Source organism: Zonotrichia albicollis, chromosome 30, assembly GCF_047830755.1.
Source record: "Zonotrichia albicollis isolate bZonAlb1 chromosome 30, bZonAlb1.hap1, whole genome shotgun sequence".
NCBI classification, from domain to species: domain Eukaryota; kingdom Metazoa; phylum Chordata; class Aves; order Passeriformes; family Passerellidae; genus Zonotrichia; species Zonotrichia albicollis.
Genome location: NC_133848.1, coordinates 6,320,894 through 6,340,415, shown reverse-complemented (window position 1 = coordinate 6,340,415; position 19,522 = coordinate 6,320,894). Strand labels below are relative to the sequence as shown.

Below are 19,522 nucleotides of genomic sequence, written 5' to 3'. Positions count from 1 at the left end.
GGGGAGGGGACACTGGGAAGGGGACACAGGGAAGGGGAAGGCGACACAGGAAATGGGGAGGGGACATCAAGGACTGCGTGTGACATTGGGGACTGTGTGGGGCACTGGGGACTGTGTGGGGCACAGGGAATGGTGAGGGGACACAGGGATGGGGAGGGGGACTCAGGGAATGAGGAGGGGACACCAGGAATGGGAAGGGGACACTGGGGACGGTGTGTGACAGACACGGGACGGTGTGTGACATTGGGGACACTGGGGACGGTGTGTGACACTGGGGACACTGGGGACAGTGTGTGTGACACTGGGAACACTGGGGACACTGGGGACGGTGTGTGACAGACACTGGGGACACTGGGGACGCTGGGGACAGTATGTGACACTGGGGACAGTGTGTGACACTGGGGACACTGGGGACGGTGTGTGACAGACACTGGGGACGGTGTGTAACGCTGGGGACACTGGGGACGGTGTGTGACATTGGGGACACTGGGGACAGTATGTGACACTGGGGACGGTGTGTGACACAGGACGGTGTGTGGCAGACACTGGGGACGGTGTGTGACACTGGGGACACTGGGTACACTGGGGACAGTGTGTGACAGACGGTGTGTGACACTGGGGACACTGGGGACACTGGGGATGGTTTGTGGCCCTCACTGAGCACGGTGAGCCGGGCGCGGCGCGAGCGCAGCGCGGCCTCAGTGGCCTGGCACTCGTAGACGGCGTCATCGGAGAGCTCGGCGTCGCGGATCTCCAGGTTGTACTGGCCCGAGTCGGCCGTGCCCACGATGCGGTACCGGGGCCAGGCTGGGGACAGGGGACACACGGGGTCACACGGGGACACCCCGATAACACAGGGACACCCCGATAACACAGGGACACTCCCATTTGAGTTGGCCGTGCCCACGATGCGGTACCGGGGCCAGGCTGGCGACAGGGGACACAGCGGGGTCACACGGGGACAGCCACGTCTCACAGGGACATCCTGGTGCTACGGGGACAGCCACATCCCACAGGGACACCGCGATAACACAGGGACACCCCAACCCCATGGGGTCACCCCTGCCCACCCAGTGTCCCCCCTGTCCCTGGGACACTTTTGAGTCCCTGCCCCGTGCCCGGTGTCACCCTCCATGGCCGGTGTCACCCCCAGGGCCACCCCTGGTGTCCCTCCTGTCCCCAGTGCACCTTTGAGGCCCTGCCCCATGCCCAGGGCCAGTCCGTCCTGACCCAGTGGCACCCCCAGTGTCACCCCCGGTGTCCCCCCTGTCCCCAGTGCACCTTTCAGTCCCTGCCCCATGCCCAGTGCCACCCCCAGTGCCACCCCCGGTGTCTCCCCCTGTCCCCGGGCACCTTTCAGGCCCTGCCCCATGCCCAGTGCCACCCCTCCTGACCCAGTGGCACCCCCAGTGCCACCCCCAGTGCCCCCCCTGTCCCCGGGTCACCTTTCAGTCCCTGCCCCATCCCCAGTGCCACCCCCAGTGCCACCCCCAGTGCCACCCCCCCTGTCCCCGGGTCACCTTTCAGTCCCTGCCCCATGCCCAGGGCCACCCCTCCTGACCCAGTGCCACCCCCAGTGCCCCCCCTGTCCCCGGGTCACCTTTCAGTCCCTGCCCCATCCCCAGTGCCATCCCCAGTGCCACCCCCAGTGCCACCCTCAGTGCCACCCCCGGTGCCCCCCCTGTCCCCGGGTCACCTTTCAGGCCCTGCCCCATGCCCAGTGCCACCCCCAGTGCCACCCCCGGTGTCCCCGGATCACCTTTTAGTCCCTGCCCCATGCCCAGGGCCAGCCTGTCCTGACCCAGTGCCACCCCCAGTGGCACCCTCAGTGCCACCCCCGCTGTCCCCCCTGTCCCCGGGTCACCTTTCAGTCCCTGCCCCATCCCCAGTGCCACCCTCAGTGCCACCCCCGGTGCCACCCCCGGTGCCCCCCCTGTCCCCGGGTCACCTTTGAGGCCCTGCCCCATGCCCAGGGCCAGCCCGTCCTTGGTCCATTGCACGATGCCGGAGTAGTTGAGCACCACGCAGGACAGGACGATTCTCTGCCCGGCCACCACCGTCTGGTCCTCGGGCTCCTCCACGAAGCGCGTCTGCACCGCTGCGGCCACGGCACCGCGGTCAGTGCCGGACACGGCGGCCACGGCACCGCGGTCAGTGCCGGACACAGCGGCCCCGGTGCCACGGTCAGTGCCGGACACGGCGGCCACGGCACCGCGGTCAGTGCCGGACACGGCGGCCCCGGTGCCACGGTCAGTGCCGGACACGGCGGCCCCGGTGCCGTGGTCACGGCGCAGCGCCCGGCACCGCGGCACCGCGTGTGCTGCCATCCCGGAATATCCCGAGATCGCCCTGAGATCCCCCCGAGATCCCCCCGAGATCCCTCAGGATCCCCCCGGAGCTCCCCACGAACCCCGGAGGTTCCGGGGACCCCCAAACGCCCCCAGCCCGGGCCCCGTCGATCCCGATCCCGATCCCGTTCCCGATCCTGGTTCCCGTTCCCGTTTGGGTTCCCGTTCCCGATCCCGGTTCCCGTTCCCGTTGTTCCCGGCTGTTCTGGATCGATCCCGGGGTCACGCGGTCCGCGGGAATCGAGCGGGATGTGACGGGGACGGGGACAGGGACAGGGACGGGGACGGGGACGGGGACAAGGACAGGGACAGGAACAGGGACAGGGACGGGGACGGGGACAGGGATGGGGACAGGGATGGGGACAGGGACAGGGATGGGGACGGGGACAGGGATGGGGACAGGGACAGGGACAGGGACAGGGACAGGGACAGGGACGGGGACAGGAACGGGGACAGGGACAGGGACAGAAACGGGGACAGGGACAGGGACAGGGACAGGGACAGGGACAGGAACGGGGACAGGGACGGGGACAGGGACAGGGACAGGGACAGGGACAGGGACAGGGACAGGGACGCGGCCGTGCCCTGGAGCAGGGAAGGGGCAGCGCGACCCCCCCGCCTCTCCCGGCTCCATCCCGGGGGTTTTATTCTGGAATGTGGCACGGAACGGGATGGAATGGAATGGCACGGAACGGCACAGCCCGGGGTCCCCGTCCCGCTCCTCTCCTCCTGAATCCCCCAAAATCCACGGGCTCCTGCATTTCATCCCGAAAATAAAACCCCCGGCGGGTCCAAACATCTCCAAAAATCCACACAAAAATCCCCCAAAAATCCCCCAAAAATCCCCAAAAAATCCCCAAAAAATCCCCCAAAAATCCCCGAAAAATCCCCCAAAATCCGCGTTTGGGGGTGATCTGCTCCCAGGATCCCCGGGATGGGGAATCCAGGAAATCCCAGGATAAAAAAACCCCAAATCCCCGTGATGGAGAATCCAGGGATCCACCGGATCCCCCGGTGCCATCCCCGGTGCCACCCCCGGTGCCACCCCCGCCCCGGGGCCGCGGGGGTTTTGGGGGAAGATGAAGGAAAATCGGGATCGGGAGATCAAAGCGGGGAAGGTGCCGGGAGAGAGAGAGGAGGAGGAGGAGGAGGAAGAAAATCAGAGCGGGGAACGGGGGAGGGAACGGCGGGAGGGACCCGCAGCCTCGGGCACCGGGGGGAACCGGGATTTTGGGGGAAATTGAGGGGAAAACGGGCACCGGGATTATTGAGAGATTGAGGGGAAAATGGGCACTAGGATGGCACCGAGAATTTTGGGGGAGATTAAGGGGAAAACGGGTCCTGGGGAGGCACCGCGATTTTGGGGGAGATGAAGGGGAAACGGGCACTGCGATTTTTGGGGGAGATCGAGGGGAAAACGGGGACCAGGATGGCCCCGGGATTTTGGGGAAAACGAGCACCAGGATGGCACCAGCCCAGCTGGGAATCATCCCAGATTTTGGGGCAGATTGAGGGGAAAACGGGCACCGAGATGGCACCGAGATTTTTGGGAGAGATCGAGGGGAAAATGGGCACCAGGATGGCACCAGCCCAGCTGGGAATGGCCCCAGATTTTGGGGCAGATCGAGGGGAAAACGGGTATTGAGATGATACCGGGATTTTGGGGAAAACGGGCACTAAACTGGCACCAGGATTTTGGGGGAGATTGAGGGAAAACGGGCGCTGGGATGGCACCGACCCAGCCGGGAATGGTTTGGGATTTGGCTGCCACCATCCCGGTGTCCCCACACGTTGTCCCCAAGCCCCAAACGCCAGCGCCGGGTCCCTGCAGTGCCAGTGCCACCCTCCCAGTGTCACCTCCCGGTGTCACCTCCCAGTGCCACCTCCCCGCAGTGCCAGCCGCGGTGCCAGCCCTGTCACCGCCAGCGGGGCTGGGTGGCGATTGTCACAGCCGGAGCCACCTCCTGTCACCTTCCCCTGGCAGGGCCCGGATTGGGGAGGGGAGGTGGCGCTGCCATCGCTGCGGTGTCACCGGGTGGTGGCACGGGGGGTGGCACGGGGGTGGCACGGGGGTGGCACGGGGGTGGCACGGCCCGGTTCGCTCCGGCGACAGCGCCGCGGGGATTTTGTGGCTCTGGCGGCCGAGGTGACAGCGGTGGCCGCGGGCACGGGCACGAGGTGGCGCCTCCCTCGCTCGCTCGCTGCCGGGTCCCCTCCGTGTCACCGGGTCCCCTCCGTGTCGCTGTGCCCCCCCCCCGCCCTTTGTCACCACGGTCCCCTTGTCCCGTGTGGCAGCGCGTGCCTGTGCCCGCGGGAGTGTCCCCCTGTCCCCAAACGGGGCACGGCGATGTCCCCAAACCCGGCTGTGCCCACGGCAATGTCCCCACGGCAATGTCCCCCTGTCCCCACGGCAATGTCCCTCTGTCCCCACGGCAATGTCCCCCTGTCCCCACGGCGATGTCCCCAAACCCGGCTGTGCCCACGGCGATGTCCCCACGGCAATGTCCCCACGGCAATGTCCCCACGGCAATGTCCCCAAACCCTGCTGTGCCCACGGCGATGTCCCCACGGCGATGTCCCCTTGTCCCCACGGCAATGTCCCCACGGCAATGTCCCCCTGTCCCCACGGCAATGTCCCCCTGTCCCCAAACCCGCCACAGCAATGTCCCCAAACCCGGCTGTCCCCCTTTTTTTCCTTATTCTTCCCATTTTTAACCCATTTTCCCCTTTTTTTCCCCCCATTTTTCCCATTTTCATCCCCTTTCCCCCCCGCATTTCCCCCCTTTTTCCCCATTTCCCCCCCTTTCCCCGTATTCTCCCCCATTTTCCCGATTTCCCCCTTTTTCCACTATTTCCCCCCTTTTATCCAATTTTCCCCCTCTTTTTTTCCCCCATTTCCCCCCACTTCCCAAATTTCTTCCCCATTTTCCTCCTTTTTTTCCTCCATTTCTCCCCCTTTTCCCCCCTTTTTTCCTCATTTTCCCCCATTTTCCCCATTCTCTCTACAATTTCCCCCCTTTTCTGCCCCATTTTCCCCTTTTTTCCCCCCTTTCCCCCTTTTCCCCAATTTCCCCCATTTCCCCCCCTTTTATCCCCTAGTTTTCCCCGTTTTCCCCCTTATTTCCTCCCTCCTTATTTTATCTCTCCCTCCTCCCCTCCCTTCTCCTCCCGGCTTTAAATTTGAAGCCTTTTCCCTCTTCCCGAGCTGCTCGCTGCTATTTTTATGTGAAACACACACAAAAAAAAGAAAAAATTAAATAAATAAAAACAACCCAAACCCAAAACAGGCGAGGAGGAGGGAGGAGAGTTCTAAAAAAAAAAAAAAAATTAAATAATAATAAAATAAAAAAATTAAATAAATAAAAAACTAAACCCAAAACAGGCGAGGAGGAGGGAGGAGAGTTCCAAAAAACCTGAAATAATTATAAAATAAAAAAAAATCTCTTGCCCGGGTTGGGTTTTTCCTTTCTTTCTGCGGGGAAGAAAAGAGGATTTGGGGTTTTTGGAGCGGAAAGGAGAGGCCGGGGCAGGTCCTGGGGTCGCTGCTGTCCCCGGTGTCCCCATTGGCACCCCATTGGCACCCATTGGCACCCATTGGCACCCATTGGCACCCCATTGGCACCCATTGGCACCCCATTGGCACCCCATTGGCACCCATTGGCACCCATTGGCACCCATTGGCACCCCATTGTCACCCCATTGGCACCCCATTGGCACCCATTGGCACCCCATTGGCACCCATTGGCACCCCATTGCCACCCCATTGGCGCCCCATTGGCACCCCATTGGCACCGCTGTGCCCGGAGCTGGGGTGGCACCGTGGGTGGGGACAGCGAGGGATGGGATTTATGGGATGGGATTGGATTTATGGGACCCATGGGATTTATGGGATTTTTGGGACCCATGGAATTTATGGGATTTATGGGATCCATGGAATTTATGGGACCCATGGAATTTATGGGACCCATGGGATTTATGGGATTTATGGGACCCATGGGATTTATGGGATTTATGGGATTTTTGGGACCCATGGGATTTATGGGATCCATGGGATGGGATCCATGGGATGGGATTGGATTTATGGGACCAATGGGATTTATGGGACCCATGGGATTTATGGGATTTATGGGATGGGATTGGATTTATGGGACCAATGGGATTTATGGGATTTATGGGATTTTTGGGACCCATGGAATTTATGGGACCCATGGGATGGGATCCATGGGATGGGATTTATGGGATGGGATTGGATTTATGGGACCCATGGGATTTATGGGACCCATGGGATTTATGGGATTTATGGGATTTTTGGGACCCATGGAATTCATGGGACCCATGGGATTTATGGGATTTTTGGGACCCATGGGATGGGATCCATGGGATGGGATTTATGGGATCCATGGGATTTATGGGACCCATGGGACCCACAGGATCAATGGGATGGGATTTATGGGAGGATTTATGGGACCCATGGGATCCATGAGATGGGATGGGAGGGGATCTATGGGATGGGATTGATGGGACCCATGGGATGGGTTGGGATTTATGGGATTCACGGGATCCATGGGACCCACAGGATCAGTGGAATGGGATTTATGGGGGATCCATGAGATGGGATGCGATTTATGGGAATCCATGGGACGGGTTGGGATTTATGGGATGGGATGGGGTGGGATCCATGGGATCCATGGGATTGATGGGATGGATGGGATTGATGGGACCCATGGGATGGGGAGGGGTCCCGAGCTGGAGACCCCGGCAGTGCTGGGAATGTGGGGTCTCATCCCAACCAATGGGATTTGGGATTTGGGATCACATCCTGACAGGGATCAATCCCGTTTCCCCAGGAATTCCAGCCCAAATTTCCCAGGGATTTTGACCCCGTTTCCCCAGGAATTCCAGCCCCATTTCCCCAGGAATTCCAGCCCCATTTCCCCAGGATTTCCAGCCCCGTTTTCCTGGGAATTCCAGCCCCGATTTCCCCAGGGATTTTGGCCCCGTTTCCCCAGGAATCTCAGCCCCGTTTTCCCGGGATTCCAGCCCCGTTTTCCCGGGATTCCAGCCCCGATTTCCCCGGGATTTCCAGCCCCGATTTCCCAGGAATCTCAGCCCCGTTTTCCCAGGGATTTTGGCCCCGTTTCCCCAGGATTTCCAGCTCCGTTTTCCCGGGATTTCCAGCCCCGTTTTCCCGCGATTCCAGCCCCGTTTCCCAGGAATTCCAGACCCGTTTTCCCGGGATTTCCAGCCCCGTTTTCCCGGGATTCCAGCCCCGTTTTCCTGGGAATTCCAGCCCCGTTTTCCCGGGAATTCCAGCCCCGTTTCCCCAGGATTTCCAGCCCCGTTTTCCTGGGAATCCCAGCCCTGTTTCCCCAGGATTTCCAGCCCCGATTTCCCCAGGAATTCCAGCCCCGTTTCCCCAGGAATTCCAGCCCCGTTTTCCTGGGAATTCCAGCCCCGTTTCCCCAGGATTCCAGCCCCGTTTTCCCGGGATTCCAGCCCCGTTTTCCCGGGATTCCAGCCCAGCGCCGCTCCCGGCCGAGCCGAGCCGGGCCAGGCCCTGCCCCATCCCGGTGTCCCCCCGTGCCATTGTCCCCCCATCCCGGTGTCCCCCCGGGCCATTGTCCCCCCATCCCCGTGTCCCCCCGTGCCATTGTCCCCCCAGTCCGGTGTCTGTCCCCCCCCCCCCTCCCGGTGTCCCCGGCCCCACCCCGGCCCCAATCCCGCTCTAATCCCGCAGTAATTAAACCCGGCCCTCGTTAATTCCCCGTTAATTGCGGGCCCGGCTCAACCCCCCCCGCGCGGCGATGGCCCCGAGAGGGAGATGGCACTGCCACTGTCACCGTCACTGTGCCTGTCCTGGCACTGTCACCGTGCCACCGTCACTGTCCCTGTGCCACCGTCACCGTCCCTGCGGTGCCACCGAGAGCTGGCACTGCCACTGTCACCGTGTCACCGTCACTGTGCCCTGGCACTGCCACCGCCACCGTGTCACTGTCACCGTGCCACCGTCACTGTGCCTGTCCCTGTCCTGGCACTGTCCCTGTGCCACCGTTACTGTCCCCTGGCACTGCCACTGTCACCGTGTCACTGTCCCTGTCCTGGCACTGCCACCGTGTCACCGTCACTGTCCCCTGGCACTGCCACCGTCACTGTGCTTGCCATGCCACCGAGAGCTGGCACTGCCACCGTCACTGTGCCTGTCCTGGCACTGCCACTGTCACCGTGTCCCCATCACTGTGCTTGCCATGCCACCGAGAGCTGGCACTGCCACTGTGTCACTGTCACTGTGCCCTGGCACTGCCACTGCCACCGTGTCCCCATCATTGTCCCTGTCATGCCACCGAGAGCTGGCACTGCCACCGTCACTGTCCCTGTCCCTGTCCTGGCACTGCCACCGTGTCACCGTCACTGCCCCCTGGCACTGCCACTGTCCCCGTGTCCCCATCCCTGTCCCCACGGTGCCACCGAGAGCTGGCACTGCCACTGGCCCTGTGTCACCGTCACTGTCCCTGCCATGCCACCGTCCCCGGTGTCCCCATCCCTGTCCCCATCCCCGGGCTGTCCCCAGGGTGGTGGCACCGGGGTGAGGGATGGCGTCCCATGGGCACGGCAATCCTGGGACATTGAACTGCCATGGGGAAACTGAGGCACAAATGGGGAAACTGAGGCGCGGGTGGGGGAAACTGAGGCACGGGTGGGGGAAACTGAGGCACGGCTGGGGAAACTGAGGCACAAATGGGGAAACTGAGGCATGGATGGGGAAACTGAGGCACGGGTGGGGAAACTGAGGGGCGAGTCCCTGGACTTCCATGGGGGAAACTGAGGCACAGATCAATGGATTTCCTTGGACGCTGAATTTCCATGGGGAAACTGAGGCACAGGTGGGTTATCCCATGGGGGAAACTGAGGCACGGGCTCTCTCCCCCCCGCTCCCCAAGGCCGGGACGGGGGCGCCTCTCCCGGGGCCGTTCATTCCATTAATTAGCGATGTCTCATTAAGACATCTGCTAACGAGGCCGCAGCTCCGGGCGGGGGGTGGATGAAACCATTCCAGCTTTTTTCCCTATTTTTAAAACATTTTTTCCCTATTTTTAACATTTTAAAAACATTTTTTCCCTATTTTTAACAGGTTTTTTTCCCCTTTTATTTTAACATTTCCCCCCATTTTTAACATTTTCCTCCCATTTTCCCCATCTTTAAACATTTTCCCCCCATTTTTTAACATTTCCCCCCATTTTTAACGTCTCCCCATTTTTTAACATTTTCCCATTTTTTCGCATTATTCCCCATTTTTAACATTTTCCCCATTTTTTCTCATTATTCCCCATTTTTAACATTTTCTCCCCATTTCCCTCTCGCTAAATTCACCATTTTTATTCCTTTTTTTTCCTCTCCCCCCCCCGAATTTTCCCAAAAAAATCCTCCCCCCCTTCAGCACCAGAGCAAACAAACAAAAGTCCTAATTAGACATTAATTAGACATTGTTCCTGCGCTAATTAACGAGCGCCGCGCCAATCGGGGCCGGGAGGGGAGAACTGGGGGGGAGTTTGAGGGACTCTGATTTGGGGAGGGGTCCCTGAGGGCTCAGATTGGGGATTTGGGTGGGATTTTGGGGGGGTCCGGGGAGTTTTGGGGGCTCTGATTTGGGGAGGGGTCCCTGGGGCTGTGAGGGCTCAATTTGGGGGGGTCCAGGTCGATTTTTGGGGGATCAGGGTGGGTTTTGGGGGGCTGATTTGGGGAAGGGTCCATGGATCTATGGGGGTCTCAGTTTGGGGGGCTCAGGGTGATTTTTGGGGGGTTTTGGGGAGGTTTTGGGGGGCTCTGATTTGGGAAGGGGTCCCTGGGGCTGTGAGAGTTCAATTTTGGGGGGTCCAGGTCGATTTTTGGGGGGTCAGAGCCCTTTTTTTGGGGGGTTTGGGAGGGGTCAGGGGGGCTCTGATTTGGGGAGGGGTCCCTGGGTCTATGGGGGGCTCAGTTTGGGGGGTCCGGGTCAATTTTTGGGGGGTCAGGGGGGGTTTTGGGGGGGTCAGGTCCGAATTTTGGGGGGTCAGAGCCGTTTTTGGGGTCTCTGATTTTGGGAGGGGTCCCTGGGGCTGTGCGGGTTCAATTTTGGGGGGTCCGGGGAGGTTTTGGGGGGTTTTGATCCACCTGGGTCACCCCCGAAATGAAATTTGGGAAGTTTGGGATTTTTCTGGGTTTTTATTTTTGAGTGTTTGGGATTTTCTTGGGGACATTTGGAGTTTTTTTGGGGGAGATTTGGGATTTTTTTGGGGTGGGAATTCTGGATTTTTTACGGGCGGGGATTTGGGATTTGTTTTAATGGTGGAATTCAGGATTTTTTAGGGGGAATTATGGACTTTTTTGGGATGAGCTTCTGGACTTTTTGGGGAGGAAATTTGGGATTTTTTTAGGATATAATTCAGGATTTTTTTGGGGTGGGAATTCTGGATTTTTGGGGGGTGGGATTTAGGATTTTTTAGGCGGGATTCATGATTTTTTAGGGGGAATTATGGACTTTTTTGGGATGAGTTTCTGGACTTTTTGGGGAGGAAATTCGGGATTTTTTAGGGTACAATTCAGGATTTTTTTAGGGTACAATTCAGGATTTTTTTGGGGTGGGAATTCTGGATTTTTGGGGGAGATTCGGGGGTTTTTTAGAGTGGAATTCGGGATTGTTTAGGGAGAATTACGGACTTTTTTGGGGAGGAAATTCGGGGTTTTTTAGGGTACAATTCAGGATTTTTTGGGGGTGAGAATTCTGGATTTTTGGGGTGGTAATTCTAGATTTTTGGGGGAGATTCGGGGTTATTTTAGAGTGGAATTCGGGATTGTTTAGGGAGAATTACGGACTTTTTTGGGGAGGAAATTCGGGATTTTTTAGGGTACAACTCAGGATTTTTTTGGGGTGGTAATTCTGGATTTTTGGGGCAGATTCTGGATTTTTTCCGGGTGAATTCAGGGGTTTTTTGGGGTGTCCCGGCCCTCCCGCTCCCGCTCGCCCCGGTTGCGGCCGGGCCGCCGATGATCGCACTCTCCTGGAATTTGAGGAATTTCCTGCCAAGGCTCCCTCTGGAAAGGCGAGGAAAGGCAAAAACGCCGAGATTTTAACCCTCTGCTCCCCGGCCCGCCCGCGCTTTGGGGGAGAATTCCTCATTTTTGGATAATTCCCGATTTTTGGGATAATTCCTGATTTTTCCCTGATTTTTCCCTGCACGGGAATCGCCGCTTTTAGCGAAAAAACCCGAATTTTCGTGCCTCAGTTTCCCTCCCCGCTCCTCCCGCTGACCCCGAGGGTTCCACCCCTGCCCAAAATCCCCAAAAAACCCCAAAAATCCCCAAAAATCCCCCAAAAATCCTCCCATCCCCAACTCCCTTTTTTCCCAGCTTGATCAAATCAAATCCGCTCCGAATTTTCTGTTTTTTTTTTAAATAAAATTTCACCAAAATGGGGAAAAGGAGGAGGGAAAAGGGGCCCCAAAAGCGGCCCCAGCTCCGGGATGTTCCCAATTCCAGCCCCAAGGAGGGGGAAAATTGGGAAAAAATGGGAATTTTGGGGAAAATCCGCCTGAAAAAAGGGGAAAAAAGTGGATTTTGGGGGAAAATCCACGTGGAAAAAGAGGAAAATGTGAAAATTGGGAAAAATCCAACTGGGGAAGGGGGAAAGTTTGGATTTTGGGGAAAGTTCCTGTGAAGAAAGGAGGAAAATGTGGAATTTGGGAAAAATCCACATTGGGGAAAGGGGAAAATGTGGATTTTGGGGAAAATCTACCTGAAAATAAGGGGGAAATGTGGACTTGAGGAAAATCCATGTGGGGAAGGGAGGGAAAAAGTGAAATTTGGGAAGAATCCACCGAGGGAAGGAGGGGAAATGTGGATTTTAGGTGGAAAAATGTGAATTTTAGGGGAAAAAATGTGGATTTTGGGGGGAGGGAAATGTGAATTTGGGGGGGAAACGTGGATGTAGGTAAAACCCCCACGTGGCTGAAGGGGGAAAATGCGGATTTTGGAGGGAAAATGTGAATTTTGAGGGGAAAAATGTGAATTTTGGTACAACCCCACGTGGCTAAAGGGGGAAAATGTGAATTTTGGGGAGAACAAATGTGAATTTTGGGGTGAAATCCCCCCTGGGCACGGCTCCCACGGGACACCCCGAGCCTTCATCCCGCTCCTCCTCCTCCTCCCCGATTCCCTTTTAATTAAAAAAAAAAAAAAAAAAAAAAAAAGAATTAAAAAATGAAAATTTCCCCCCGTTGCCACGGCAACGCCCGCAGCCTTGGAAATAAAAGTTGTTTTTTCCTTCCCCCTCCTCCTCCTCCTCCTCCTCCTTTTCCTCCTTCCCATCCCCATCCCGACCCCCCCCCGGATTTTGATTTCCATTTGGATCATAATCCGCCCGTTGCCATGGCAACGCTGCCAGCCCTTTCTGTCCCGGCCCTTGCAGAAAAGGCTCCTTCCCCTTTTTCCCCTTTTTCTTCCCTTTTTCTTCCCCTTTTCCTCCCCGGTTTTCCCCCCATTTTCCCTCTTTTTTCCCCTTTTTCTTCCATTTTTAGTTTTTTTCCCATTTCCCTCCTTTTTTTCCCCATTTTTCCCCTTCCTTCCTCCCATCCGGAGGTCCCTGGATGCTCCTCTGGATGCATCCCAAACCCTGAACCCCAAATCCCTGAATCCAAACCGAAAATCTCAAATCCCAAATCCAAGATCTCAAATCCCCGATCCCAAACCTCAAATGCCACATCCCAAACCCAAAATCCAAAACCCCAAATCCCAAATCCGAGATCTGAAATCCCAAATCCAAAATCCCTTATTCCAAATCCCTGATCCCAAACCCAAAATCCCAAATCCCCGATCCCAAAATTCCAGATACCAAATCTCACATCCCTGATCCCAAATCCGAAATCTAAAATCCTGAACGCAAAATCCCTGATTCCAGATCCCAAATCCCAAACCCCAAATCTCAAACCTCAAATCCCAGATCCAAAATCCCAAATCCCCACATCTCAAACCCCAAAATCCCAAATCCCAGATCTCAAATCCCCGATCCCAAATCCCAGATCTTAAATCCAAAATCCTTGACCCCAATCCCAAAATCCCAGAATCAAAATCCCAAATCCCAAATCTCAGAACCCAGATCCCAAAATCCCAAACCCAAAAATCCCAAACCCCAAATCCCAAAATCCCAAACCCCAAATCCCGGCCCTTTTCCCGCTGTTCCCCCCGGATCTGCCCCCGCTCCCTGTGGGGTTTTGGGGGATTTTTTGGGGGATTTTTTGGGGGATTTTGGGGGGTTCTGTCCCCATGGGGGAATTTTGGGGGGGGAGATTTTTGGGGGAGATTTTTTGGGATTTTTTTGGGATTTTTTGGGGGGGTTCTGTTCCCCCCCCCCGTCCCGGATCCGGCTTTATGCAAATGAGCCGCGTGCCCCGGAGAGCGCAATTAGCGCCGAGCGGAGCCGGAGCGATTAATTAAGAGATAATGAAGGGAAGAGGAGCCGCGGGGGGGGGGGGAAACGGCCGGGGGGAAAAGGGGAGAAATTGTGGGGAGGGGGCGGAATCGCCGAGAAACCCCAAAATCACCGAGAAACCCCAAAATCCCCGAGATTTATCCGTAAAAGTCCCGATAAATCCCGAAAATCCCCGAAAATTGACGAGAATTTCCGAAAATCCTCGAGAACTGCCGAGAATCGCCGAGAATTGATGAGAATTTCCGAATTTTTCCGAAGATTCCCGAGAATTGACGAGAATTGCCGGGAATTGCCGAAAATCCCCGAGAATTACCGAAAATTGCCGGAAATTGCCGAAAATTGACGAGAATTGCCGAGAATTGCCGAAAATCCCCGAGAATTACCGAAAATTGCCGGAAATTGCCGAAAATTGACGAGAATTGCCGAAAATCCCCGAGAATTACCGAAAATTGCCGAAAATTGACGAGAATTGCCGAGAATTGCCGAAAATCCCCGAGAATTGCCGGAAATTGCCGAAAATTGACGAGAATTGCCGAGAATTGCCGAGAATTGCCGGAAATTGCCTAAAACGCCCGAAAATCCCCGAGAACTGCCGAGAACTCCCAATAATCCCCAATAATTCTCAAAATTTCCCCCAAATACCCCAAAATCCACGATAATTCCCAAGAATTCCCAATAATTCAGGATATTAATTCCTGATAACTCCTCCAAATTCCTAATAATTCCTGATAATTCCCCAAAATTCCCCAAAATCCACCATAATCCCTGAGAATTACCAATAATTCCTGATAATTCCCAAAAACTTGGATATTAATTCCCGATAATTCCTGTAAATTCCCAAAGATTCTCAAAAATTCCCAAAAATTCCCCAAAATTCCCCAAAACGGCTGAAAGTCCCCGAGAATTCCCAAAGCCCAACCTGAGTTTGGCATTCCCAGGGTTTGTCCTGGTGGGCAAAGATTGGGATTAAATCAAGCCTGGATTAAAGGGGAGGGGATTAAATCAATAAATAGTTAATGAATGAATAAATTAATGAATTATTGAATAAATTAATGAATGAATTAATGAGCTGGGGCAGAGGTCACCTCAGGGACACAAAGGGAACCGGGAGGAGGTTCTGGGGCCTCCAGGATTGGGGTTTCCCACCCCAAAATCACAAAAAAATCACCCAAAATCACCTGAAATCACCCCAAATCCATTCCCAGGGACTGGGGACAGCCAGGGTGCTCCTGGCCCTGTCCCTGCCACAAAATTTGGGGTAAAATCCATGGGATCCCAAATCCCACAGGATCCCAAATCCATTGGGGTCAGTTCCCCGTTGTCACCTCTCCTCTGTAAGGGAAGGGAATAAAATATAAAATAAAATAAAAAAATATCAATATAAAATATATAAAATAAAATAAAATATAAATATCAAACAAAAAAAATTTAAAATCTACACAATAAAAGAACAAATTAAAACACAAAATAAAATTTAAAATATAATCCAATATAAAATTAAAAAAGAAAAAGAAATAGAGCATAAAATAAAATAAAATAAAATAAATGAAAAGCCCCGCGGAGAGGAGAAGAAGGGCCCAGAAAATGAATAAATATTTCAATTTGAGGCGCAATCACGGCGAGTGATTGAAACGGGGAAGAATAATGGCTTTCATTTAGATAAGATACAGAAAATTATTTAGTGAGAAATGAAGAGTGATGAGCCCCATTCAGCGCCAGGCCCGAGCGCCCCCCGCGGCGGGAGGGACCCCAAAACCGCCCAGAATTGCCCCAAAACCTGGCTTGCTCCAGGGGTGTAAAACGTGAAACCCCACGTTTTACAGACAACCCCACGTTTTACAGAAAAAACCCCACATTTTCCTGAGAACCCCCCACATTTTCCAAAAAAACTCCCAAAATTTTCCATAAAAGCCCCAAATTTTGACCCGGCATTGGGGGCAAGGCTCCTCTGGGAGGGGATGGTGGAGGGGTGGGATGGGATTGGGGTGGATTTGGGATGGGATTGGGGTGGATTTGGGATGGGATTGGGATTGATGGGATGGATTTGGGATGGGTTTGGGGGTCCCTGGAATTGTCACACAGGGATGTGAGCCTTGATCCCAAAATGGAACCACCCCATCCCAAAATGGAACCATCCCAAAATGGACCTGTCCCATCCCAAACTGGAGCCATTGACCCCAAACCGGAGCCATTGACCCCAAACTGGAACCATCCCAAACTGGACCTGTCCCATCCCAAACTGGAGCCATTGATCCCAAAACAGAGTCATTGATCCCAAACCAGAACCATCCCAAAACGGAGCCATCCCATCCCAAATGAGCCATAAATCCCAAAATGAAACCATCCCATCCCAAACTGGAACCATCCCAAACTGGAGCTGTCCCACCCCAAAATGGAGCCATTGACCCCAAACCGGAGCCATTGACCCCAAACTGGAACCATCCCAAAATGGACCTGTCCCATCCCAAACCAGAGCCATCCCAAACAGAGCCATCGATCCCAAATGAGCCATCAATCCCAAGATGGAACCATCCCAAACCGAATCCCTCCCGTCCCAAAATGGAACCATCCTATCCCAAACCGGAGCCATTGACCCCAAACCGGAGCCATCCCAAACTGAAGCTGTCCCATCCCAAACCGGAGCCATTGATCCCAAACCGGAGCCATTGACCCCAAAACGGAGCCATTGACCCCAAACTGGAACCATCCCAAAACGGAGCCGTCCCATCCCAAATGAGCCATAAATCCCAAAATGAAACCATCCCATCCCAAACAGAGCGATCCCAAACTGGACCTGTCCCATCCCAAACTGGACTTGTCCTATCCCAAACCAGGACCATCCCAAACCGGGACCATCCCAAACCGGGTCCATCTCATCCCAAACTGGGTCCATCTCACCCCAAACCAGGACCATCCCAAACCGGGGCCATCCCGCCCCAAACCGGGTCCCTCCCGCCCCACACCGGGGCCATCTCTCCCCGTTTCACCGGAGCCGTTTTGCCCCACGCCGGAGCCATCCCATCCCAAACCGGGGCCATTTCACCCCAAACCGGAGCCATTGAATCCCAAACCAGATCTCTCCCATCCCAAACCGGGTCCCTCCCGCCCCACACCGGGGCCATTCCTCCCCGTTTCACCGGCTCCCTCCTGCCCCACACCGGGTCCCTCCCGCCCCACACCGGGTCCCACCCGCCCCACACCGGAGCCGTTCCTCCCGGTTCCACCGGAGCCGTTCCTCCCCGTTCCACCGCTCCCTCCTGCCCCACACCGGCTCCCTCCCGCCCCACACCGGAGCCGTTCCTCCCGGTTCCACCGGAGCCGTTCCTCCCCGTTCCACCGCTCCCTCCTGCCCCACACCGGCTCCCTCCCGCCCCACACCGGAGCCGTTCCTCCCGGTTCCACCGGAGCCGTTCCTCCCCGTTCCACCGCTCCCTCCTGCCCCACACCGGCTCCCTCCCGCCCCACACCGGAGCCGTTCCTCCCGGTTCAACCGGGGCCGTTTCCCCCCGTTCCGCCGCTCCCTCCCGCCCCACACCGGAGCCGTTCCTCCCGGTTCCACCGGGGCCGTTTCCCCCCGTTTCACCGCTCCCTCCTGCCCCACACCGGGTCCCACCCGCCCCACACCGGAGCCGTTCCTCCCGGTTCCACCGGGGCCGTTTCCCCCCGTTCCACTGCTCCCTCCCGCCCCACACCGGGTCCCTCCTCCCCGTTCCACCGGGGCCGTTTCCCCCCGTTCCGCCGCTCCCCGCGTGGCCCCGGGCGGCAGCGGCGCCGCCGCTTTTGTTCCCGGGGGCCGCGGAGCCCCCGGCGCTGCCCCGGAGCTGCCCCGGCCCCGCGGGGGTCCCGGGGGTCCCGGAGCTGCCCCGGGGGTCGCGGCCCCACCGGCGCCTTCCTCCCGCTCCTCGCAATCCCCCGCGCTCCAGGCGCGGTTTTTGGTTTTATTTTTGGGCTTTTTTTTTTTTTTTTTTTGGTTTTTCCTTTTTTTTTCCTTTCCCTTCCCCTCTCTCCTCTCGGCATCTTAGCAACGCCGCCCCCTTAATTAAAAATTAGATTGGATTTTGCAGCTGGGAAGCGCCGGAGGCCGCGCTGGGGCAGAGCCCGGCCCCCGATGCCCCCCAAAATTCCTGGGGCGATGGGGGCGCCCCCTCCCCTCCCCCGGAGGGTTTTTGGGGGGGTTTGGGGACCCCCAGCCCCTCCTCGGCTTTTCCTCAGCGTGACCTTGGCACAGCAGCTCCCCCCGTGCCTCAGTTTCCCCCGGGAGGGTTTTGGGGGGTCCCGGGGGGGGGGTCGGGTTGTTCCCCACCTCGAGAGGCGGCTCTGGAGGGGATGGGGGTGGGAAAGGGGGGGGGGGGGAAATGTGGGAAAAGGGGGGAAAATGTGGGAAAATGTGGGAAAATGTGGGAAAATGTGGGAAAAGGGGGGTCCGGGCTCCCCCAGCCCCTTCCCCAAGCAATGCCCGGATTGGGGTCCGGGGGTCCCCCCGGACGCGGCCCCTGCACTCCACGGACGGACGGACGGACGGACGGACGGACACACGGACAGACCCCCCCAGGCCGGGTCAAGCCCCCCCATCACCCTCAGCCCTGACCCCCCCCAACCCCTCCCGGGGTCCCGTTTGACCCCAGGGTCCCCGAACCCCCCGAACCGGGACCGGGACCGGGACCCACATCGGGGGGGCCCCAAAACCTCGGTCCCGGTCCGGGGGCTCCAACAGGACCGGAACCGGGGGAACGGAGCGGAGCCGGGGAGAGAGAACCGGGCCCGGTTCCGTCGGGACCCCCCGGTACCGGAGGGAGGTCCAGGAGAACCGGGCCCGGTTCCATCAGGAGCCCCCGGTACCGAGGGGGGGGTCCATGAGGAGCAGTCCCGGGACCGGGGAGAACCGGGCCCGGTCCCACCGCGATCCCCCGGTACCGGGAATCCACGCGAACCAGCCCTGGGGTTCGGGAGAACCGGGCCCGGTCCCACCGCGATCCCCCGGCACCGGGAATCCACGCGACCCCACGGCGGGCTTTGGCCAAACCGGGCCCGGCATTGAGCAGAACCGGCCGCGGTTCCATCCGAACCCTCCGGTACCGCCAGCAGCGCCGAGCGCGGGCCCGCCAGCCCCGCCAGAACCCCGCGGGACCCCTCGGAACCGCCGGGAGCGGCCGGAGCCGCTCTCAGCCCTCCGGGAACGGGCGGCGAGAGCGGGGCTGGAGCGCTGCCCGCGGAGTTGGGAACGGCGCTCGGGGCGGCCGCGCCGCCCGGTCCCGCTCCCGGTGCCCCCGCTCGCTCGGTGCCCGCGCTCGGTCGGTGCCCACCTTGCCCGCGGGTCCCGGCGAGAGTCAGCAGGCACAGGAGCAGGATCCGCATCTCCCGTCCCGTGGCGGCGGCCGCGCTCCGGGGCCGGGCCCGCCGGGGGGCTCCGCTTCGGGGGCTCCGCTCCGCGATCGCCGCCCCGCTCGGCCCCGCTCTCGCCGCCCCCCGAGCCGAGCCGAGCCAGCCGAGCCGAGCCGAGCCGAGCCGGGCCCGGCCGGGCCGGCGCCGGGCAGGGGCCGGGAAGGGCCACGGAGCTCCGGCGGCTCCGCTGCGAGCCCCGAGCGAGAGCGGCGGCGGCGGGGGCGGGGCCGGGGGCGGAGGGGGCGCCGGGAGGGGGAGCGGGAGCGGCGGCGGCGGCGGGGGGGGAGCGGGAGGAGGAGGAGGAGGAGGAGGAGGAGGGAGAGGAGGGAGA

The 19,522-nt window shown here is 58.0% G+C and overlaps 1 protein-coding gene across 3 annotated transcripts in view; it reads right to left on the bottom strand.

Moving 5' to 3' along the window:
- KIRREL1 (kirre like nephrin family adhesion molecule 1) overlaps positions 1–19,522 on the bottom strand; it is a 34,024-nt gene extending 14,502 nt beyond the window's left edge. Inside the window, exons 1-3 of one of the 3 annotated variants that reach the window (XM_074529274.1) lie at positions 19,113–19,522; positions 1,949–2,098; positions 658–807 (exon numbers count right to left, since the gene is read on the bottom strand). In XM_074529274.1, coding sequence (XP_074385375.1) covers positions 658–807; positions 1,949–2,098; positions 19,113–19,164 — 352 coding nt within the window. In that variant the 5' untranslated portion in view covers positions 19,165–19,522. Of the gene's footprint in view, positions 1–657; positions 808–1,188; positions 1,214–1,353; positions 1,382–1,948; positions 2,099–19,112 lie in introns of those variants that run through there. The other 2 variants (XM_074529277.1, XM_074529275.1) reach the window with 2 other exon arrangements.